Genomic DNA, 25,697 nt, shown 5'->3' with positions numbered 1-25,697 from the left:
TTTCTACTCGAATGTACGATGAATCAGAGTATATCGTCGGATTGTCGATGAATTCGGGGGGGTCTAGCGCGGATATTATCAATGCCTGCTTCAAGACTGGAAAGAAGAGTCACGTCGTATAAACACGAGTCGAGATTGGCCCGATGAGGATCATAATATTGTGAATCATAATATTGTGAGAAAAGTGTTCACAAGCCACACGGGTCGTGAGAATCTCACGGTCTTCAGGTCTCAGTTCACGTCCACGATGTTACCGAATAAGGCTCTCGTCGTGTGTCTCGTTCTACCGTTGATTCTCGCGAGTAGCGCGCAAAGCCTGAATCTCGAAGACATATCCAGAACATTGGACGAGCTTCTCGTCGGTGTTCGATCACCTCGACGGCCGCGAGATCGCGAGGACACGTCGTCAATCTGGCAAAAATATGAATTCGGCACCGGAGCCGGGAACCGAGAAGGTGATTAGCGCGCCAAGTATTTTACTATTATTAACCCGACATCGATAATCGCAAGTGAAATCCGTCGGGCAAAATTTATGGTTCTTGAACGAAGAAGCGTGTTTCTTCGAGCGTAATTAAGCAACGATCGGCTGTACGTACGGGACATTCCAGAGCCAACGAGTGTTTCTTCAGTCGCAAGTATAACGAGACGACGTTTCTCAGTCGTTTATCTGACCTTTCTCAAACCCATCGCACATTTTTCGCGCGACAATGCCTCAAGTCGAAGTTCACTGTCCTCTGTTATTCTCTCTCGAGGCTCAAAGCTCTTCGTTTCTAAACTTTACCGAGCGCGGAATTAATCCCGTATCAGCCCAGAGGCTGATGACAACGAAGAGAACACTGGCGGTTTTGGAACATGTGTTCGCACAGAACGCATGTCGATCGCTCTTGTATTTTTTGCGATTTGTTCCGCGCGCGCGTAGCGGACAAGCAATAAAACCGGTAACTGACTTCATGTTCTGTATATACGTACATCTAATCCTAGCGTAAGTATATTACTTCTTTTGTACAGAGAATGTAGCGTATCCACGTTTGTCGTTCCATTATGCAAATAAATCGACCAATCCCTGAGAAGAGTGCTTGGATTTTTTCAGAGGTGGAAGTGACGAACATTACGTTGCACAGATACGCCGATATCCCCGAGACAAATGATTGGCAATTCTTACAGACGGAAAATGCTTATTTTATTTGCGCCGAAGGCTCGACTTTACTCTTCTACGAAGTCGACCTGAACGATCTGTCCATCAAACTTAGCGCAAATGTGACGACCGAGGGACGTATATTGCGGTTCAAAGTTTTCGATTTAAAGGTTGAGGAGATGAAACGTAAAGATTACGCGGACGATTTGATGGCAGTTCTGTTCGTCGGGTCCGAATACGGCTATTTTCTCTACTGGTATCGAGTCTCGGAGAACGCGACTCGATTATATTCGAAATTGTCGGTGCAACATGAGTACCGAGACATGGAAATCGTTCGTAAGGGAGATCAAAACGAGTTATTGTTGCTCAACAATAACGTCGTGTATCTCGGACAGTCGTCCATCGATGTTTACGGTTTCCACTCCGATTACAGCAATCATCGCATCGACATATGGTAATATTACGTTGGTATGCGCGCCGCGCCATATTGTATTACGTTCGTTGCAGCGTGCGACTATAACTGAAGTGAGAAAAAGATCTTTCTTCAATTAAACGACGATTAACCGCGAAATCTCATGACACTTCGATGAAAAGATTTCAACTTGACGTCAGATTGCAACTTACGAAACAATAAAAAGATACGTTTTCCGGTATAAACCAGAGTTACATCGCGCAGGTTTTGTCGGCGATTGTACATCCCCGAAACATCCGACGTCCAGGTCTGTCCGTTTTATGACAGCACCATACTGGCCCTTCAGACGAACGACAGCATTGTCTTGTACGTGGCGCGAGACGATGATGTACATTGCAAGTACGAGGAGTTCGAAGTCATCGAGACGAAGCAGCTCGCGAATTTCGTCTGTTTCGAGAGCGGTTACATCGAGTATCTGGCGATTGCCGCAAGAAAAGCGCGGCTGTTTCACTTTTTCGAGAACGAGTTCCAGGACAACGCGGAGACGAGTCTGCTATTCGACGGTAAGAGACGGAAATTGCAAAATCGCAGGACGAAAGGAGAGTTAGAGAAATTGTTGCAAAATGTTTCCCGCTTCGTTTCGCAGGGATCATCGAAGAGGTCTCATGGATCACGGCTGTGCCGCTCCACACGTATCGCGATGAGTCACTATTGCTGGTGCAATTTGAAAATTTGACAGAGATTGCGCTGGCCTGGCAAGGGTCGTATTTTAAGCAAGTTCTATTGCCGAGCCAGATTATGGACGACTTTGATCTGTCAAGAGTCGTCGTTGTCCCGAAAGTCGGATTTATGCATGGAAACACACTCGTACGGATAGATGTGATTCTAAGGGAGTTGGCGTACCCTGCTCACAGTGAGACCGAGAGCATGTTGAAGACGCGGATTTTGTTGGAGGTGAGTTTATGTCATTTGCGTGTTTGTTGCGTCTGTATGAAATACACACAGAGTGTGTGAAAAGTATCGGAATGGTGAAATATCTCGAAAACTAACATTTTCGAAAAAAATGTTTCAGACAAAGGTCATATGGTTTCAAGGAGGACATAAAACAACTATATCATTCTCTTTACATAAAACAACTATATCATTCTCTTTAGATGGCGCCATTTTCAAGATATTTATTGATCGCTACATTTCTTAAATGGAAATCCCAATTTTTTATTTGCCTAATATTTTTTTGGATATTTAAGGATAACTTGATAACTTTTTTCATATTTAACTTACGATATCTCGCTAACTATTTGTCGAAAGAAAAACTGGTATCAAACTGTTTTACACTGTTTGACCTCAAGAATATATTGTTACAATAGTGCTTTAACTTTTGTTAATTTATACAGACCTATGGAAATTTCAAAATCATCAAATTAACAGAAAAAGTCAGGGCGCTACAATATTAGGTCGGTGCAAAAGTTATTGCGGTTTTTACGTATTAAGTAAATATAAAGACTTATATATCAGTTAAACATTATATTTATTAATCAAAATAAAAACGTTGGCCCGCACACATTTCTCCCGAGAAACAAATTTGTCTATTCCTACAAGATAGAATTTTGGAAAAGATAACGGTAACTAGAAAAATCGGCATCAAATTTAAAGTGATAAAAACCGCAATTATGTTTGCACCAATCTAATATTTTCGAAATCATATAGAGTAAAAAAGTCTAGTACTACTTTTTCTTCCGACAAATAGTTAGCGAGATATCGTAAGTTAAATATTGAAAAAGTTTCCGAGTTTTCTTTAAATATCTCAAAAAATATTAAGCAAATAAAAAAATGTTTCAGACAAAAGTTGCTCAAATTAATTGGTAAAAAGAGATGATATAATAAAAAATTGGAATTTCCATTTAAGAAAAGTAATGGTTAGTGAATATCTCGAAAATGACGCCATCTATAAACAAAATGATATTAACGTTGTTTAACGTTTCCTTTGAAACCATACAGCTTTTGTTTGAAACATTTTTTTCTTACTTAAATACTTATTTAAATATTTAGTTTTCGAGATATTTCACCGTCCCATTACTTTTTACTACTATACACCCCGTATATCTCAACTACGATAATTTATAAGATATCATCTCTCCGAGACTTTTACAAGCATTTTCCGTATATACATAAACAATAAATTTTTTAATAATCAATAATTTTCAATAATTTAACAATAATCAAGTATCTTTTAATTGATACATCTTTTAATTATATAAATATAAATTAATTATTATTATAAATATAAATAAATAATTATCTTTTAATAATTATTTAATAATTACCTTTTAATAAATATCTTTTAATTGATATAATTTGCACATGTAGGTATAACAAGAAATATATTTGGTGGATGATCTTTGATTTAAGAATTTCGTATTGCATGACTAGCTTCAAAACGCGTGGGACATTTTCAGGATGTGTTTCGCACACAAGAAGCTATCTTGGACAAGACCGAGGCACAAGTGAATCAAAGTTACCTCAAGAATCCTGTGACAGGATTTTGGAACCTTTCGAGAGCGAACGTTTCGGACGTTGCGACTGGGAAAGACGTAAAGTACGGCGCGATCAAGGTCGGCACAATGGATTTGCAGCCCGAAGATATGTCGACGAACGTGATGTCGAGCTTGAAGAAACTCGAGGAGCTTGAAGCAAAACTTGATCCGGTCTTATCGAATATGAAAGACACGGACAACGTCTACACGATGAAGATAGTTCTGCAGCCGGATGTTAAGATAAACGCGGATTTCCTGGTAAACGGCACCTTGCACGCGAAAAACGTAACCGCCGCTTTTGTGAATAACGCGTCTACCTTGAGTGCCCCAGACAGCAACACAAATCCCTCGGTCGATCTCATCAACGGCCGAAAGTCTTTCCCTTCCGTCGACACCGACAACTTGACGGTTGTAACGTTGAACGGCATCCCGCTGGAAGAATACGTCTTCGACAATTTGCTCGCAAGTTATGACGACGTGGACTTTTCCAGGCCAAAGCGATTAGAGATTGATGGGCACTTGAACTTTTCCCAGATAAACGACGTGGTCTGGGACAAACTGATGCAGAATATAGTATGGAAGAATGAAAATAAGTTCATTCCTGGAGACACGATTGTGAAAGGAGTAAGACGACTTAATTGTCCCTGCGCAGAGCGTCCAACAAATTGCGATACATTGGACCAAAATAATGGAAATAATATTTATTGTTCTTCGTTTATTTTATCACAATTTCGTGCCGCGATTGTTGGACGCTGAAATCACGTTTTCGCTCATTTTCCTTCATAATAAGGCATGCTTCTTTTTCTAGCAACTCATCGTCGATGAGGGTATTGTCGCCTATCTGAATAATCTGCGATATCCACAGGATTATGTCCCGAGTCGCAGCAAGATTACTGTCAATGTTACGGGTGAAAAATACTTTTCCAATCTGTCCGTGATCAATTTTGTAAACGTCAGCATGATAAACGACATCGACGACTTCATCGTTCTTAACCGAGACGAGCTTCTCGATCGAGAGATTATCTTCGAGGATCTGCAGATTGATGAAATTCTTCAGGTACGATTTCGCGGATTTGCACTTTGCGATCAAGCGTATACGTTACAATGCGATTTCAGATCGACGGAAATGTAACGGGCATTAATGTAACCAAATTGGAGGGTACGCTCAACGAGATCAACATGCTCAACACAGACGCCATTTTTGAGAATCTGATCGTCGTGGGAGATATCGTGCTGCGAGATTCGATCGACGCTAAAACATGGTCGGATTTTGACGATCTTCTGCTGAAGACCGAGAGCAACGCGACAATTACGGGCAACAAGAAATTCTCAAGTGAAGTCACTTTGAAGTCCAACATTAGAACCGGAAGCGTCAACGGTCACGCGGTTTCGGAATTTGTAACGCTCGACACCGATCAACAGTTCCCTTGTGAGTATTATTCAAACGTTATTCGATTATGCGAGTCATCAGATCGAAAAAAATCATTTTCTTTTCTCGCCCCCCCTCCCTCTCGCGGTGTGTTTCACCGGAAGATCTCAAAGGGACCGCACCTTGCTCGTTTCAGATCTGAAGAGCATATCGGCGAGTGTCACGTTCGGCGATGTGAACCTCGGCGCCGTGAACAAATTGAAAGATTATGTAACTAGAGAGCAAAGTATTTCCTCCGGCTGCATAAATAAGGTACTCCTTTTCATGAAAACGCCCATCGTCGACAAGATCTCCTTCGAGACTATAGAGCACAGGATCACGAGCGAGGCTTTCTTCGAGCGATTGAACAAAACCTTCCGCAAGGCGTACTTTGAGCGTCTGACGCTCTCGACGTTACGGGCTGACGAGATCACGCCGAAAATGATCAATGCGATGTGGAACTACAGCGATTTAATGAAATTAACAGCCTCAACGCGGCAGAATCTAACGGGCTCCTTGGTGGTCGACAATTTGGAGATCAGCGTGTTAGACGCGAAGCTCGTCAACGGCATGCTGATGCACGATTTCAATAGATTGTTGACGCGCGCGAAATCTCTTTACGACGACGTCTTTAGCGGCAACGCGACTTTACAGTCCCTGCGAGTGACGGGAGTATTAACGGCGTCTTCGATCAACGGGCGTGATGTTCTCGACATTTACGACGAACGCAGCATGAGGCCCGTAATCTTCCAGAGAGACGTGACGATCGAGAATCTGACGGTGCTCGACTTTGTAAACGGTCGAAATCTATCCAAATTCGTCGATGATGCCGTACGAAAAACCGATAGGAATATCACGTACACCGGCAAAAAGACGTTTGGGAACGTCACGTGCGAATTTTTAGACGTGCGATTTGTAAACGGCCATTTCGTGGACGACATTCTGGATCCCGAGAGAGAACAAGTGCTGAGAGGACCAGTTGTTGTAAACGGTAGCGTAGGCAAAATTTTTTTAATTCTTTACGATAGTGTTTTAAGTGTGATGTCTTTGACCGACGTCTATTAGTTTTATATTTATATACAGAGAGTGTGTAAAAAGAGTACCGGGACGGCGAAATATCTCGAAGACTAAGCATTTTAGAAAAAAATGTTACAGACAAAAGTTGCATGGTTTCAAGGGGGAACTTGAAATAACTATATATTTTTGTCTACAGATGGTGCTACTTTCGAAATATTCATTGATCATTACTTTTCTTAAGTGAAAACCCTAATTTTTTATTATATCATCTTTTTCTACAAATTAATTTTGTACAACTTTGTCAGAAACATTTTTTTTATTTATGAATCTAATGTTCCTTGAGATATTTAGAAAAACTTGATAATTTTTTCGATATTTAACTTACGATATCTCGCTAACTATTTGTCGGTAGAAAAAATAGTACTAAACTTTTTTACTCTATTTGGTCTCAAAAATATATTGTTACAGCGTCCTGACTTTTGTCAATTTGATAATTTTGAAATTTCCAAAAGTCAATAAGTTAACAAAAGTCAGGGCACTATTGTAACAATATATTTTTGAGACTAAATAGGGTAAAAAAGTCTAATACTATTTTTTCTTTTGACAAATAATCAGCGAGATATTGTAAGTTAAATGTTGGAAAAGTTACCAAGTTTTCCTTAAATATCTCAAAATATTAGGCAAATAAAAAAATGTCTCAGACAAAAGTTGTTAAAATTAATTGGTAGAAAAAGATGATGTAATAAGAAATTAGAGTTTCCCTTTAAGAAAAATAATGATCAGTGAATATCTCGAAAATGGCGCCATCTGTAAACAAAATAATATAGTTTGTTTTATGTTCCTTTCGAAACCATACAATTTTTGGATCCGTAACATTTTTGTCTAAAACGTTTCTTAATACCTTTTATATTTTTCGAAACTTTTCCTGGCTCATTTAAAATAGGATATCCTGTATATATACAGGGTGTCCGGGATGTTTTGGAGATGAATAATTGTAAAGATTAATCAGGTTAAACTGAGAAAAAAAGTCATGTACCATTTTGCAAATAAGTGCGCAAATTTTCAAGTTATCAATTAAAAGAACCACTAGATGTCATTTTCAATCATTATCATAACTTAATAATTATTGCGATTTTTGCAAAATGATATATAACTTTTCATCCTGTATAGTCTAAGCTTTATTTTAATAATTATTTCTATTATTTCTAACTGAATTCTCTTATTTTATATTTTAGTACAGTTGAACTATTTAATTTAATTTTTCAATATTCCTTTCTTCCTTTAATCTTTCTCTCTCGACTTTAGTGCACTAATAAAAATTTATCTTTTCAGGTTCAATCACCGTCTTGGAAAGTTTCAACACTACCGGCAAGATCGGAGCCATATTCTTAAGCGATTTTATAGATAGAATTAAACCGCTCGGAAATAACTCTTACGCTCTTCGCGGTGATTTCCGTTTCACCGGAAATACTTCCGTCGCGAGATTAGACGTGAGCGGACCTGTTGAGGGAATGTTTTTCGACAATTTCCTGCAGAGGACAATCGCCAAAAGTCACTCGAATGTTACGATATCCGGAACAAAATTATTCAAGAAACTGATCATATTCAACGATAGATTCACCATCGATGGCGTCTTGGATGACTTGGAACTGTTTAAATTTCGCGAGAAAGCTGTTTATATCGATAAACCCTTTTCAATCGACTCCAAAGTAGTGTTCAAAGAAGGCATTTACCTGCGAAAAAATGTTCTGGTGAAGAAAAAATTACAAACGAGCAGCATCATGGGAGTGGATATGAAAGATTTACGGGAGAACGCAATTCCTCTTGACGCACCCGTACATTTTGGAGGTAATTCTATTTTGATAACGAAGAAAACGTAGTCGCACTAAAAAGGGATACATTTGTATTCATTGCATTCTCGAAGAATCGAATTGTTTCTGTGTCTCGCAAAGGATCATAACGAATGTTCGTTTGCACTCGCCTGAAATAGGCTGAATGTTAATTGATCGGTTCTTGCTCGATCATCGATATGGTTTGCATGGTTAGTTTTCAAAGTTTCGCTTTTGTACGCTCGATTTTACCCGACTGTGGTCTATTCCGTGATAACTAATTATCGGTTGTAAACGACGTGTCGCGATTATAATAGTTTGCTACACGTCGTTTGCAACCAATAATCATATACGATTCCAAAGAACACGCTTCATTGCGGTCAGTAAACCGGGTATCCATGTAATATCAGCGTTCGCGTGATGGCGCACAGGACGTCGACTATTACACCGAACGATTTCGCCGCTTAATGGAGAACATTTTGCATTTCAGAGCGGATGACACTCGACAATGTGACTTCTCAAGCGAGCGTAAAAGTCGTACAGGTCAATGACTTGAAAATGCACGAGTTGATTCCGTTGCATACGGACCAGCTCATCCTGATTGAGACCCTCATGTGCATCAAAGTCACTTACAAACACATCCATTTGCGTGGACACGTAAACAACTACGTTCTGAATAATATCTACGCGGACACTTTCACGGTAAGACAAACGTCGAATTGGAGTAATGTCATTTCTTATATACTTAATAAATCTCGAAAAAAGTTAAATTTTCGAAACATTTAAATAAATCGGTGTATGTGTGTGTGTGTGTGTGTGTGTGTGTGTCTAGATTTATCTTAAAATGTTTTTATTAGGACGTTGTATTGAAAGCCGCTGTTCACGTGTAAATGGCTCTAGCTACATATGCTGTGGGCATGTCTCTTATGTCATTTTTAAGTGTGAATATTTCCCACTACAATTCAGTCATTAGATGCCATCCTTTGTCTATACAAGTGCTTTTCTATAACCGAATTAATCCTTTCACTATTAGTGGGAAGTATACTTCCCACCTTTCCTTGATTCAATTCTGCGTTGTAAATCACATAACTTTGAAGAACTAATCGGGGATTTGAGTTTTCTAGATAACTGAATAGTTGTTCAACATACTCCAATAGGTTTTTATACCTAATTATTCATTTGTGATTATTTGTAACAAATCAAAGTAGAAAAAATGCTTTTTTAGGGAAAAATCGATTCCTCGGAGAGTATTGAATGTAGAGGTCTGAAATTTTCACCAAATATTTTTCTGATGTTGTACTATAACATATATTTTTTTAGTATTTTTTTGCAGGTTAGGTTTTTTTTTATAAACAAATATTTCTACAAAAACGGTCAGAATTTGATTTTTTTGCGCTTTTAGCTCTATTTTCCTAGTTTCTTCATTCTGTAGCTCCATCTTATCCATACTATTAATATTATTTTACTCAAACATGAATGTTTAATCCCTAGTAAGCATAAATATGCGGTATTGAACATTTTCCCACATAAATTTTTTCCAGCTCGATCGAGTTCCATCGTCTAGAATCATATGTTCTTATTACGACCTGGCCATTATTTAATAATAATTTAATAATAATAATAATTTAATAATAATAATTTAATTTAATAATAATAATTTAATAATTTAATAATAATTGGAATTTTCATTAATTTTGTACATCATGATCGCCATATTGAACCCGCCATTTTGAATTTTGTAAATCTGGCTTTAGATTCGTAATCAGCGACCCAAAAAACATAGGACTACCAAATATTTTAATAATTTTCTCGGGGAAAAAGGGAAGTTAATTCAGCAGTGAAAGGGTTAAAATAGAACGTGATAAATTATTTTTCCGATGTGTACTTCTACGTTACTTTGACTTGAAAAAAAATCAAAATAACTGCTTGTAGCTGAAGTTCATCGACTTTCTTCGCGAAAACTTATGGTGAATTTGTTCTATCGGAAACAGTATGTAGAGATTGGTTTCAACGATTCAAAAGTGATGATTGTTTGGTGACGTTTACAACAAACAACGGCCAGGTCAATCGAAAAAGTTCGAAGATGAACAACTGCCAGCTCTGTTGGGAGAAAACCTTACTTAAATACTTTAAGAATTAGCTCAAAGTTGATAAATCAACCATTTCACGACGTTCATAAGCTATGAGAGATATTCAGAAAGAAGGAAGATGGCTGCCACGTGAATTGGCCAAAAATGCCATTGCTAATCGTTTTCTCTCTTATCTCGATTTCTTTGATCGCAAGGCTTAAAAAGAAGAATTTCTTGTGGCGAATTGTAACTGAAGATAAAAAGAGGATTTATTTCAACAATCCAAAGCGAAAAAAATGATAGGTTGATCTAGGACAACCATCAACGTCGACACCAAAGCGAAACATCCATAGTCACAAAGCAATGCTTTCTATTTTAGTGGGATATGGAGGCTGTCATGTATTATGAGCTGTTGAAACTGAACGAAATAGCCACCGTTGAACATTATCGACAACAATTGGAGCGTTTGAGTGATAATTTGATGCATAAATAATCATCAATTACATCAAATGCCGAAAAGTGATTCTTCTTCATGACAACGCTCGGTTCCATGTTGCTATAGCTGTGAAACAAACAGTGATGGTGCTCGAATGGGAAGTTCTCCCGCACCTAGCATATTCTCCGGACCTGGCCCCAAGCGATTACCATCTGTTCCAATCGATGCAACACGTTTTGGAAGATACACATTTCCATAATTACGGAGAAGTCGAAAATTGGATTGCTAAATGGATTGGCTCGGAAGATAGACCGTTCTTTCGTCGCGGAATTCAACTTCTGCCAGAAAAGTAGAAAAAGTCACAGCTTCCGAGGTCAAACACTTTGATTAATGTATTCACATATTTTGTTATTGAAATAAGTGCTCAAAAAACACAAAATCAGCGGCTTTCAATGCAACCTTCTAATAAATTTATATTTTTACATATTATAAGAGAATATTAGGGAATGGAAGAGAACGCTAATTTTTTTAAATATTTTATAATTTTTATCAATTATTATGTAATGGAGGTTTCTCAGATTCTGAAATTTCTCAAATTCATGATAAATAATTTTTCTTACAGGTAGACGACGACCAGAATGTTACAGGAATTATAAAGATTCGAGGAAACGTTTACGCGTATAAGGACTTTAATGTTCATTATATAAACGGTTTCAAGCTCAATCAAATTATTTCCACAAATGCCAACGAGACTTTAATTGGTAAAAAACTGAGACGAAATGAATCGTAAACAATGTCGCTAAATACCTATGCATTCCACAGTATTGATTCAAGAGAAAAATTCTACTAAATCTGTGCTACCTCAACGTTTCAGAAATTTAGAGTTAAAATTTTTTAACGACAACGATATCATAACGTGATTCTTCTTTTTTCTTTAAATTTTTTCTCTTGTTTTACTTCTAGGAAATTTCACGTTCAAAGATACAGTGATCCTTGATAAGAGCCTCAGGATTTTAGGTCTTCTAAACGGAATAGACCCGATTAACTGGGAAGGAACAGCAGTGATGAAAACAAGCAAAACGAAACAGATTATACACGGGAAATGGCGGGTACACGGGAACGTTACATTTGAGAAGAATATTAACGGAAGTGAATTTCTAAACAAAATTAATATCATGGAAGCGTCGATCATCCTGGCGAAAGAACGTGTCGAATTATACTCCATTATCAAAGAGATAAACGTAAGGAAAATTATTCTCCGAAAACGTATCGTGTTTGTAATGTTTTCCTGACAATATTCGAAAAAATTGTTGACACAGCAAACATTCCCTTTAACGTAGCCGTTCTTTCGAGGAAAAAAAACCATTGACTGAAACGTAATTCTATCATTCGCAGGAGAATCTAGATAGCATATGCGAGATTTTAAACGTGCTCGAGTGCCGTTTTGCGAATCAGTTGTATAAATTCGATACGTTCGAATACTTGAAAATATTGGAGTTCGAAGGAGACATCCACAACATCCGTAATATTGACTTGGATAATTTAGGATATTTACTGGTAAATCACGGCAATTGCAGCGTGACGCTTCTGCAATATACTTCGACTAACTTCATAGAGGCCGACAAAGTGTTCGACGTCGGATTGGTCGATCAATGGACCTTCTACAGATTGAACCGCACGATATATATGCTTACAATCGCGAAACGCGCCTGCGGCAGAAATCTTAACAACATATGGAAGTTGGAAAATGGCAGACTGACGGTGGGTCTTTTATCGCGCTACTTTATTAAAGAATATACAAATATGACGTGTCGTGTTTTTCGAGCGAGCGGTTCAAGTGATTCCTTTTAATTACGAATATAAGAGTGCTTTAGCTTCTCTTTTAGCTGATTCAATCTGGTCGATTTTTATATTTTACTCGCTGCTCTTTTGTTTCGTAGCATATGTTGGAGCTCGGTAATGTGACTAATTTTATGAGAACGTATCAAAATACGTTCATAGCGATGAATCACGATGAGACTGCGACTGTGCCGGAATCGAATCTGCAATCGAGCATATTGGAGGCTCTAGTTTCTTATGAACAAGAAAAGTTAAATTCAATTTTATACAACGAGCCAATTATGCCGACAAATCAGACTTTCGTCTACGAAGTGCAAGGTAGATCATTGAATGGTATGCATCCAAACGATTGCTTCAACTGCAGCAGTCTATTAAACTACAAAGTAGGAATTTTCAAGAAAGAAGTGTACGTGTATTATAACGAGGAAATCAGTCAAAATCACATTTACGTAAGTTGAGGGCAATTACTAATTTATGCTTTACGCATCGCGCGCGCATTAACTTTGTGGTATATTGTAGTTTATCGCGCGAAAATTATTAGGAATGTGATTTAGTTTTGAGAGTTTGGCAAGAGATGGCACTAATGTCGGGTTTGTCGAAGACAGTTCAACCGTAACTATCGTTTCTTAATGCTTTAATATTATTCCATGATATTTAATCATTTACTAACAATAGACGCAGTAAAAAACGTATTAATATCATCTTAAAAATTGAGCTTCGTAAAGAGCATTTTCGACATGCGTTGCTTTTATTTTTTTAATCGGAAGAAAACGGCGACTAAAGGACATAGAATTCTGATAGAGACTTATAGTGATGTTGTTCCATCAATTAAGACACGCGAATATTGGTTTAGACGATTCAAAAATGATGACTTCAATGTTAACGACAAAGATCGCTAGGGACAACCAAGATAGCTTGAAAATGCAGATTTGCAAGCATTATTGAGCGAAAATCCAGCACAATTCACTTCAGAACTTGCCGGAGCATTAAATGTTGATCGTACAACAGTTATTAAACGTTTACATGATATGGAAAAAATTCACAAAGAAAGAAAATGGGTTGGTTGTTCCACGTCAATTATCAGAAATGCCATTGTGAACCGGTTGAATATTTGCATTTCATTGATCGCCAGACAAAAGTGAAGAATTTTTTGTATCGAATTGTTACTGGGGGGGGGGGTTACTGGGGATGAAGAATTGGATCTATCTCGATAATCCCAAACAAAAAAAGTCATGGGTTGATCCAGGTCAACCAGCAACATTCACTTCGAGACGCAATATTCACGGTTCAAAGGTATTGCAATGTATCTGATGGGATCAAGAAGGTGTTGTGTATTATGAACAGTTAAATCCCAATGAAATTGTCACCGCTGATCGTTATCGACAATAATTATACAAATTGAAGCGGGCATTGAATCAAGAACGGTCACCAATTGCGAGTAAACGAGGTAAAGTGATCCTTCTTCACGACAATGTTCGATTTCACCTCACGTATTCTTCAGATATTGCTCCATTCGATTATCACTTCTTCCGGGCGATGCAACATACTCTAGAGCAGGGTTTCCCAACCTTTTTTGTATTTCGCACCCCTAAAAATTTATTAATAAACTTTCGCACCCCTTATATAAAAAAAATTATTCGTATGTTTTATGGTAAAAATTAGTTATTAGAGTTTTAAGGTAAGAAGTTAATTTATAATAATTTATTATTACCAGAGATGTGCGAATCAAGAATTTTTATATTGAATCGAATCGAATCGAATTTCATTTTTAAATTCGAATTCGAATCGAATCGAATATATGAAATTCACTCGAATACGAATCGAATCGAATGAAGTCGAATCGAATCATTAAAAAATTTAACATGACTATTAAACATGCAAATAATGATGAAAGATTTTAATATGAAAAGGAATATTAATATTGTAATATCATCTTAAAGTAAAATATATATTTAAATATTTAAAGTAATTTATAATTAAGTTATTAATTATAAGTTAAGTCAATTACAAGTTAAGGGTTCAAACATACAGGCTCAGATGGCCCGTTTTGTAGCTGATGCACGCAAACGATAAAGTATTTGATTCTTATTCGAATTATTTGGATACAAATCATGGGGATTCGGATTCGAATTCGAATAGTTCGCACATCTTTAATTATTACATAGTATGGTTTTATAGAAATTAACTATCATTTTGGTATTATAAAATTATTATCCACGGTATTAAGTTTCGTACAGTGATATGTAATGAATATATACATACAGATACATAAAAAATATATAATTTTAATAAAATTTTTTTTAATTTGATGGTAAAAATGCCAGATTATTCCAGAATTCATCTTAATTACTATTAATTACAATCATTTTTCCTCGCACCCTCAAGAATGTTTTTTCGCACCCCCGGTTGGGAACCCCTGTTCTAGAGGACATACACTTTCATAACTTCGAACAAGTGCGAAAATTTGTTGAAAATGGGTTAACTCCAAAGAAGAATCTTTCTATCGTCGCGAAATCCATTTCATGCCAAAAAGATGAAAAAAAGTTGTAGAAAACGAAGAAAAACATTTTGGTTAAGGTATTCGTTTATTAGCTTGTTTAAGTAAATCAGTTTTTGAGAAAAAAAACTCCCAAAACTAAATTACTCCTAATACTTTGCGAAGAAAGATTGCGTTTCAGCATAATTTCGATATACATCAATTCAATCGTATCGTTTCATCAAGTTTTTGAAGGATGACGCTTCGCAAACGAGGATCCTGCAAATCATAAAAGCGCATCGACCCAAGTCCTTTTTGGTATTGAATTTCGACGGATCCGTCGAGACGCTACTAATTTTCATCGAGAATAATGAGGCTATCCGGGTCTATGAATATCGAGGTAAATTTAAATTTCAAGATTAAAAAGAAGGAACGCGAGAGAAAAGAACTCGAGAAAAAAAGACACATACCGTCGTGATCGTGTACGACCGAATTACATTTCGCGAAATCTGTTGCAAGGTATCGAAGGCTTCGTGTACAGGAATTCGATCAAAATGAAGGTCGATCAATTGTACAAGTTTCAAATGAGAAAGTACACGTATATGAAGAAGAAACACTACCTGGCCGCGGTGAATGGGGATCGATTGACGATCCTAGAAGCGAAGATGCACGGCGAGAAATTAGACTTGACAACTCTAACTTCCTCGGGCTCCTGCCCGATGAACGCGTGTCCGACGCGTTAAAAGGTACGATTGAGTGGACACGTGATGTGTGCGCGCTACTTTTAACCAATACATGTCAGTCGCGCGAGAAACCGGCGATATTTAATGTAATAGCGTAACTCCGTACATCTTGTCGGAGAGATCGAACTGTTGCAATAGATTACAAAAGTAATTTTAACATTTACTCTTACCGATTGCATGCGATTGTATCGACGTATTTTTCTATTCTCCTGCGATGGTATGATAATTGTTGTAAACTAAAAATCGCGATAAAACTGTTCGTGTGAGATACGATAGCTGGACGAACGTGTCTGTTCAAAGCAAGCACCCTTTAAGTTGCAACCGCGACAATTGCAACTTTCACTCCTACTCACTAATCAACTTTAATTAACATTCCGTCGCCACGCGAAACGCGATGATCGCGTCGCGTCGCGTCCGTTGCCGTCACCACAGCGGCAAGAAGCGACCGCCGCTCTCGACACGTTCGCTGCCTTCAAGATTGCGCCACCTCATGCAGTTTTGTTTGCATTTTCGTGGTCACGCGGTCGACGTCTCATGCCTTTCTCCCCTCTATGGCGAATGACGCGGAACGATCTTTTTTTCGGTCGACCCGCCGATGGACGACGATTCACGTCTCCGTACTCGCGGAAGCGAGTTTAATCATGCGCCGGAGCGCACGTTGCAGCGGCGGCAGGCACGTCATTGTCATTACCGCGTTCCTTTTTCCACGTGCAATCGATCTTCCAGCGTATACGGAATTCGCTCCGCGCCCCTTGCCTCTCCCTCCGCTGGCTCCTGTTCCGCGGGCATGGATGCCTTATGAAATATCACATCTGGCCGAGAGAGTTACGTGGAGAGTTATGGCGCGGATTGAATGGAAATCGCGAAGGCAAGGAATGCAGTAGCCATTTGCGATTTCTCAAAGGCAATTCCCGGCGTGAAGGTAAGCCGTCGCGGCGGCGGCGCTCGGCGCTCCGATAATAATGAACAAGTATTGGGTTGGCAAATAAGTTCGTTCGGTTTTTGTTTTAGTGCAAGTTTCATGAGGATTCGCTTTTCTTTTCTCAGCGCTATCGTGCAAATCGAATATACATTTGAAAGGTTATGTTTCACTGTTTATGTTGTGTTGTGTTTGGTTTGGCTAACATCAGTATTGTACTGTGCTGCGTAGCTGTGAACATGGAAATAAATAACGTGCATTATCGTCAGATTTTGCTCTATTATTTTAAGAAAGGCAAACGAGCTGCGGATGCTCATAAAAAGATACGCCGTGTGTATGGAGATGATGCCTTAACAGAACGGGTATGCCAATTTCCGTTCTGGAGATTTCGGCGTCAATGATGCGCCCCGCTCCGGTCGCCCGGCCGAGATTAATTCAAGTGACATTAAGGCTATAATCGAAGTAAATCCATCCCAATCGGTACGAGAGATTGCTACGACATTGAATATATCCCACACAAGCGTAGAAAAGCAATTGCGCCAGCTGGGATACGTTTCTCGGCTTAATGTTTGGGTGCCGCATCGATTAACCGAGGCTAACTTGACCACACGCATATCCATCTGCGATTCGCTACGGAAACGCCAAGAAAACGACCCATTTTTTAAACGAATAGTGACGGCTGACGAAAAATGGGTCGTCTACGATAATGTAACGCGCAAAAGATCACGGGGACACAGCAGCGAGCCACCGCAAACAACCTCGAAGGCGGTATTGCATCCGAAGAAAAGAATGCTCTCCGTATAGTGGGATTTCAAGGGTGTCGTCTATTACTAACTATTACCGTCAGGCAAAACGATTGATTCAACTGTATACTGTTCGCAATTGACGAAATTGAACCAAGCAATCCGCACAAGACGTCCAGAATTGGCAAATCACAAGGGTGTCGTCTTCCATCACGACAACGCTAGACCTCATACGTCATTGACCACTCGGAGCAAATTGCTTCGGCTTGGCTGGGATGTTTCGCCTCATCCTCCGTATTCAGCGGATCTTGCCGCTGCCGATTATCATTTATTCCGGTCGCTGCAGAACTCTATGAACGGGAAAACCTTCAAGGATGAAGAGGCCGTTAAAAACCAGCTGGATTGGTTTTCCGCCGATAAGCCCCAGACATTTTACGAACGCGGCATAATGAAGTTGGTAGAAAAATGGCTAGAGGTCATCGATAAAGATGGCCAATATATAATTGATTAAAAATTTATCTTGTGTATCAAAAAATTGTGTTTTATTCTACTCTAAAAAACCGAACGAACTTATTTGCCAACCCAATAGCTTTGTGCGGATGGAGCTCGCAGCTCTAAGCACGCTCCGCCGTGAAATGATGATCCGTAATAAATAATACACAAACCGCGTATTCGGCGGTGTTCGCCGAGGAAGAGGGATTCGCGGCACCCGTGTGGAATGCGACCCGCGCCCTGCTGACCTACAGACACTATGACTCGCGCCGAGCAATGTAGGCTTAGGTTAACGCGCTTCGTCTCGCTCCCAGAACGATGCCGCTCTCGTGATGGTACACGCTCTTCGAGGAATTTCGCGCTCCGTGAATCCGTCATTAACTCAATAGAAAATCAACGAAGCGCAATTTTCGAGTCGCACTTCATATTCGCACGGCGAAATTTGTCATCTCCTCTCCCCTTCTATGCCTCATCAATCTCATCGGAGAGAAAAGTTGAGATTCGCGCAAACTGATACGTTGAAGACGAAAACGCTCCATCTCGATCAGACGATTTCGAGCCGACGGAAATTTCATCCGAGAGGGTGGATGGAACGATTTTGCAGATTTTATTAGGTGTTCCGGTTAATTTTGAGGGCTTAATATATAGGGTGGCCCACGTAAAGTGTCACAAGTCCATAACTTTAAAAATATTTATCAAATCAAAAAATTGTTCATAAGGAAGTTTCATGTATTCGAGAGGCCTCTCTAACTATTAATACATAAACGTAAAGTCGCTCCCGCTTCCCCTTTAATGGGATAACTTCATAATTTTAAATGAAACCCCCAATAAAATGTTGCATATTTGGATTTTACGGGAAAAAGCAAGTAAATTTTATCTGAAACATTTGTTTGGAAAATGCTTCTGTCAAAAATTATAAGCATTTAAACCTTTAGCGATTTCATTCATGATTGAACTCCATTGCCAGAGAGTTTCGTTCGCAATACAACAAAAACAGAAAAGACCTTAGAGTAAACTGTGATCTGTATTTACGTTTCCCGATAAATGTATTTATTTATGTTTCTTTTGGTTAACATCAAGTACTCTAAGGTCTTTTTTGTTTTTGTTGTATCGCGAACGCAACTTTGTGTCAATGGAGTTCAATCATGAATAAAATCGCTAAAGATTTAAATGTTTATAACTTTTAATGGAAGCATTTTCCAAACAAATGTTTCAGATAAAATTTATTTGTTTTTTTTCCGTAGAGTCCAAATATGCAACATTTTATAGGGGATTCCATTTAAAATTATGAAGTTACTCCCGTCCTCCCTTAAAGGGGAGAGGGGGCGATTTTACGTTTGTGTAATTAGAGAGGCCTCTCGAATATATGAAACTTGCTTATGAAGAATTTTTTGATTTATTAAATATTTTTAAATACTTTTAAAGTTATGGACTTGTGGGCCTTTTACATAGGCCATCCTGTAGATGGCTATATAGCTACAGGTTGCGTGAAAAGTTCGTGGAGCGAAACTGAAATAAAGAATATTTAATTCTAAAAATTATTTTATTCTTCAATATAGTCTCCATTAACTTCAATATACTTGGCTCAATGGCTCTCCAATAATTTTATTCCATCGTGGAAGTGTGTTTCTGGAAGGTCTGCGAAATATGCCTCTACGGCTGCTATAGCTTTTTCATTGGACAAAAAATGCTTTCCACGGAGGAATTGTTTCAGGTTTCGGAACAGATAGAAGTCGCTGGATGCCAAATCTGGAGAATACAGTGGATGATCAAGCAATTTGTACTTCAATTCATTGAATTTAGACATTGACAAAACACTTTTGTGAGCAGGTGCGTTGTGTTGGTGAAAAATGACTTGTTTGTGCTGCAAACCAAGTCTTTTCTCACAATTTTTGCGTCCAATTGATCCAAAAGGTTACAATAATATTCAGAGTTTATTGTTTTACCTTTTTCCAGATAGTCAATTAACAAAATTCTTTTAGCATCTCAAAAAACTGATGCCAAAACCTTTTTTGCTGATCTTTCATGCTTTGTTTGCTTTGGAGCTGAACATCCAGCTTCAGTCCGTTGTAAACGTTCCGGTTTCAATTTAGTATCATGGTGATAGATCCAAGTCTCATCCATAGTTATAAAACGACGCACAAAATCGGTTTTATTCTTCTTAAAACGATCCAAATGACGCTGAGAAATTTGCTTTCGAGCGAGTTTTTGTTGAATTGTTAACGTATGTGGCACCACTTTTCCAAACACCTTTTTCAGTTGTAATTCTTTACGCAAATTATGCAAAATATGCCGTACCCGTTCATCTGAAATGCCTATGGTATGAGTAATTTCACGCGTAGTCATACTTGGATCTTCGGAAACATAACATGTATTTGCTCAATGATTTCTGGTGTTGATGCGCTTTTTGAACGTCCACTGCGTGGATCATCTTCAATGCTTGTACGACCACGTTGAAACTCAAGTGCCCATTTACTAACCATTATTTTTGAAGGAGCAGATTCCCCTAACACATTTACCATCTCGGAATGAATTTCTATTGCCTTTAAACCTTTTTTAACAAAGAACTCAATCACTGCACGCTGTTTCAAATTTTCCATTGCAAACAAATATACTGACACGTCAACTTCAATTGGCTTGTAAACACAGAAAGAATTGACAGATGGAAATGAAACCTAACCTAGGTTCATGTGAAGAGTGATTCTATATAACCGACTACAATTTATAATTCTACCGTTTACTTATAGATGCCGCTCCGCGAACTTTTCACACAACCTGTATAAATCTACTAGAGTTATTTTGAAAGTTAGTACGCGCCATTTTAAAGCTTGGACATTTCTACAAATAATTTAACACATGGCATGTGCATTCGTAAACATAACCACACTTTTTGTGCGATTGAAAATGGAGCATAATAAGAAGCATTTTTAACGCTTTATTGTTTCGATTCGAAGAAAACGGCTGCTGAAGCTCATCGATTCATCTCAGAAACTTATTCTGACTTTTCTCCATCCATCGGTTAAAACATACGAGTACTAGTCGGTACTATCGGCGATTTCGGTTTAAAAAACAAAATGGTGATTTCGATTTGAAAAACAAAGAACGTTCAGGTCAACCTAAAAGGTTTGAAGATGCCGAATTGCAGGCACTATTGGATGAAAACTCAGCTCAAACGCCTCAAGAATTAGCTAAAGCATTAAATGTTGGTAAATCAACCGTTTTAAATTATTTACACGCAATGGGAAAGATTCAAAAATAAGGAAAATAGGTTCCACATGCATATTGTCTGAATTGGCCATTCAAAATCGTTTAACCATTTGCACTTCATTCAAATTATAACTGGAGATGAAAATGAATCTACTATGATAATCTTAAGCGTAAAAAGTCGTGGATAAGTCCAGGTCAACCATCGACATTGACTCTAAAACGCAACATCCACGGATATAAGGTTTTATTGTGCATTTGGTGACATGAAAAGCATCGTGTTTTATGAGTCGCTACAACCGAATCAAACAGTCACTGCTGTGCGTTATCAACAATTAATCGATTTGAATCGATGTCGCGCTTTAAACCGGAAACGTCCAGCTCATAATAGCTCAAAGAAAACGCAAAATAATTTTGTTGCACGATAATGTTCGACCGCACGTTGCAGAAACAGATAAGGATACATTACCGGCACATCAATGGGAGTTCATACTACACGCCGCGTATTCACTAGATTGTACTCCTTCCGACTACCACTTATTACGATCTATGCGGCACAGCCTTGCTGACCAGCACTTCAAAATACCTGAAGAAATACAGAAATGACTCGATGAACGGATTGCTTCGAAGGACGAACACTTCTTTTATCGCGGAATTCACCTGTCGCCCGAAAAGTGGGAAAAAGTTATAGCTAGCGATGGAAAATATTTTGAATAAAATATAATTTGACGACTCTCAAAAATAAACGTTTTTCTTTTGCAAAAAATCCTTCAAAACTAACCGCAACACCCATTATATGCGCATGTGTAAGATAACCACTCGACGCAGCCGATTGCAGCTCGTGGCAGTCCCTTTCAGCAGCAGCAGCGGCAGCAGCAGCGTTTATCGTTGGTTGCTCGCTGCTCGGCGCGCGCGTTCAAGCTGCCTCTACACTTTCTACCTTCGGTCGATAAATAATGCAAAGCCGAGAAGTGCTTCATGGAAAAGGCTGAAATTGTTTTATAAAGATGTACAACGTGCGGCCGCGGTCGCGATACAAGTAGACGCGCAGCGCGCGTGTATGCGCGTGCGCTGTGTGTGCGGACGGACATATTTGCGGTCGCCCGCGGAGATTATCATAAAAATCCAGGCCGAAGACGCGGTAACGACGGTAATCTCATCTCCCGCACCTGCCGTCCATTTATTCTCGCGCAGTAAATCGCATCGCACGCGACGACAGAACGACGTAGACTCGCACTGTCCCGCGCAGGGGAGCGCGGGGAAAATTCGCGAGAAGAAGAGGGCTCCTGCAAATTCCCGAATTTCGCGCCGCGAGATCTCGCCGGGTGCAATTCGAGGGATCGAATCGAACAGGCCGGCAACTGCGCGCGCGCGCGCGCGCGTGCCCGGCGGAAAAGAAAAACCGGCGCGCGCCGTCGCCTTGGCGACGACGACGACGGCGACGTCGGCGTCGCCGTCGTCGTGTGACGTCGGCGCAGTGCGTTGTCCCGTACCAGAGCCGCTGCGCCGCGCCGCGCCGCGCCGGGTCGACGGTCTCTTCGATGGCAGGAGGCCAGTGTCTTGACTTTTCTCAGCTTTCGCGTTGCGAGCGTCCCGACGCCGACGCTGCCGCCGCCGCCGCCGTCACCGTCATCATCGTCGAGTCTCGTTCGCGTGTCTCGTTCCCGATTCGAATCCGTCGCGTCGCATCAACGCGCTGAAAGCATCGGGATTCCGCCGGCGCGCCGTCATTTCCACTTCCACTTGCCGAAGCGGAGCGGAACGTCAACGGCGCGACGTGACGCGACGCGCGATCTGACGCGACGCGACGACACCGTCGGGGATGCCCGCCACCGTTGTTGATCCTGTGAGCGCCGCCGCGGCGTGAGAAGCCACCGCGGGACATGTGGTGCCTTTTTGCCTCCTATTGATCGGCGCGTCTCGACCGGCGCGACCAGGAGGATCCCCCGCGTTTCGCGGCCCACGGGAGACCTGGTAAGGCGAACCCTCCTCCGCGGTTTGTCATCCGAAACGCCCGGACCATGGGGCGCTACCCCAACGCACCGAGTCACCCCGAGGGGTAACTGCAAATTCCACGGCGGACGAGACGAGTCGCCGTGACTCGGCTGCGTGACGTTGCTTGCCTGCGCGCTTAGCTCTCTCCGTTAGCTCGCGCTTTGAAATATTAAATCATCTTTGTAGCCTGACGAACGACGAGGTAAAGAATCGCGTATAGATGAGGGTACGCGTTTGCGCGCATTCACGGTGCGTCCAGGTGTGCCTTCGCCTCGGTCTCGAAAGTATCGGAATTGCAATTACCCCTCCCTTCGCCCTTGCCGTGCCTTAGTAAGCAACTTTGCAATCGGCGAGATGATAGCTGTGATAACGGCTGCTTTGTTGTCCGTTTAGCGATAGGCACGATGCGCTCGGCGTATCGGCCAGTCATTGTCGGTAGCGACGACCGGTGTGATAATCGTAAGACGTGTCTTATCTTTCACGTTAGAGTAATGATGATTTTCATCATCATTACGGCGAAGATTATGACAGAGATACGATCGTGGCATAATATGTTTCGTCTTATGCATTGCTTTCACACGTGTCTGTGTGTGTGTGTGTGTGTGTGTGTGTGTGCGCGTTCGCGTGCGAGATTATTGACGAGACGTGACGTGTATCTCGCTCGAGCTTGACTCTTGAAGAAAGAAAATCTTTCCAGCATACGCGCGATCTAACTTGCGGGCGCAAAGCAACCGAAAAACCGACTCTCGTGCAACTTTCTCTCGTCGCTGCCTCGGGCGGCTCATTATTATTATTCATTACACATACATACATCGACCTGTCTGCACAGGAGCGATCGAGATACGGAGGCTGCACGGCGCGCGTAACCGATCTCGACCGAGTCGCGCCGAAAAACGCGAGGCGTTTTATGCTCGGTGATTGCGAGCGGTTTTAATGAGGGCGGTCTTAACGATTAGATCGATTGGTGTGGTTCCTAAGTAAACGAGCGCGCGCGCACGAGAACCGCGCCTCTGCTCTGAGCCGTTAACGCGATTGAAAACAACGCGATAAACGTCAGCGTGAGGGCCGATCCGGAAGGAAACTCCGCCGGTTCCGCCTTTCCGCGGCGAGCGCAGCCGGGGAACATCGCGGAGACACCTAAGCAGCCAGGAGCGATGTCGAGGCGAAAGTCGCCGATTGCAACGGGCACGGCAGGAAATTAGCTGTCCGCTAATTGAAAAGCGTCTCTCGTTCGTGGAGCTAATTAATCCCTCAATCGTTTGTTCATCATCGCCCGTCTATTTCATTTTGTGTATCACGCGGTGATCGGTAAAACGCGCCTTTAATTGGTCTCGACCCCGCTGCGAAAAAAGATCACTTCGCTCTTTCGATCTAACCAATCACGCGAATTCCGCTCGGCGCGTCTCGGCTTTGTACTACTGCGATCAAAAAGTATCCGAACTTTATTTTTTAAAAATCGCGGGTAAACTGTAAATCAAATCCGTTTGCTTTCTTAAAAGTTGGTACGCATGTCCTTCACATTTGGTGAAAAAATCATGGCGTTCCTTCAAGCCGTTTGAAAGTGGCAGTTGCTTATGTCGGTGAAGATTGTTGTGCACGGCGATTTTTACGATGTCGAAAAATATGGGAACAAAGAATTCGTTTGAAATTTTGTGTTGCGAACGAAATTTCGTTCACAAACGCATTCAAAATATTGCGAAAAGCTTGTGGCGACGATTGTTTCTCGAAAACAAGTACGTTTGAGTGGTTTAAGAAGTTTCAAGAAGAACGAGAATCCGTCGAAGACGACCCACGCTCTGGAAGACCATCAACGTCAACGAATGACGCTCACATTGAGAAAGTGAAAGAATTGTTGCTTCAAAATCGTCGATTGACTGTGCGAGAGATAGCAGATGAAGTTGAAGTATCATTTGGATCCTGCCAGCATATTTTGTCCGATGTACTTGACATGAAACGGGTCGCATCGTGTTTGATTCCGAAAAACCTGAATTTTCTCCAAAATTTTCTGCAAAAACTCAACGAATGTCGCTCCGCAAGCACCGTATTCACCAGACACAGCCCCCTGCGACATTTTCCTGTTCCTCCTACTGGAAAAACCATTTCGCGGACAGCGTTTCGAATCGATTGAAGACATCAGAGAAAAATCGCTGTGTGAATTGAAGGCCATACCGTCTGCCGCGTATGAGCGATGTTTCCAGGACTGGATCAAACGCTGGCATATGTGCGTTGCAAGCAATGGGGACTACTTTGAAGGAGACTATAAGAATTTTGATGATTAAATTGTAATTTTGATTTTTTTAAAAATAAAGTTTGGATACTTTTTAATCACAGTAGTACGTTATTTCATCGCGCGAGACGTCAAATGAGTTGCGAATGAAAGGGAGATGATTTTGTTCCCCGATAGAACGTCAATATTATATGAATAATTTCTTTCACGACGCGCTGC

At 40.4% G+C, this 25,697-nt stretch overlaps 2 protein-coding genes across 3 annotated transcripts in view; both read left to right on the top strand.

Moving 5' to 3' along the window:
- The first annotated feature begins 210 nt into the window (after positions 1–210).
- Positions 211–21,983, top strand: fs(1)N (female sterile (1) Nasrat). Of its 2 annotated transcripts, XM_019841652.2 has the most exons (17): positions 211–455; positions 1,091–1,589; positions 1,812–2,110; positions 2,194–2,501; positions 4,004–4,705; positions 4,890–5,138; positions 5,198–5,510; positions 5,647–6,480; positions 7,839–8,354; positions 8,826–9,037; positions 11,463–11,601; positions 11,804–12,081; positions 12,236–12,601; positions 12,781–13,128; positions 15,402–15,555; positions 15,675–15,901; positions 21,705–21,983. In XM_019841652.2, exons 1-16 carry the CDS (start codon positions 248–250, stop codon positions 15,896–15,898), a joined length of 5,649 nt encoding a protein of 1,882 aa, XP_019697211.1. In that variant the 5' UTR covers positions 211–247; the 3' UTR covers positions 15,899–15,901; positions 21,705–21,983. The 2 variants fall into 2 exon arrangements, with proteins under 2 accessions (XP_019697211.1, XP_011140153.1); XM_011141851.3 differs by lacking the exon at positions 21,705–21,983 and having other exon boundaries at positions 15,675–17,102.
- Positions 21,984–22,730: 747 nt separating this feature from the next.
- Positions 22,731–25,697, top strand: part of DAAM (disheveled-associated activator of morphogenesis-like protein) — a 107,543-nt gene continuing 104,576 nt past the window's right edge. Inside the window, exon 1 of the mRNA XM_025300990.1 lies at positions 22,731–23,230. The gene's annotated coding sequence lies outside the window, so the exon portion shown is untranslated. The remainder of the gene's footprint in view (positions 23,231–25,697) is intronic.

This window comes from Harpegnathos saltator, unplaced genomic scaffold (assembly GCF_003227715.2).
Source record: "Harpegnathos saltator strain DR-91 unplaced genomic scaffold, Hsal_v8.6 scaffold397, whole genome shotgun sequence".
Classification (NCBI taxonomy): Eukaryota; Metazoa; Arthropoda; class Insecta; order Hymenoptera; family Formicidae; genus Harpegnathos; species Harpegnathos saltator.
This window is presented reverse-complemented; position numbering and strand designations above follow the sequence as displayed.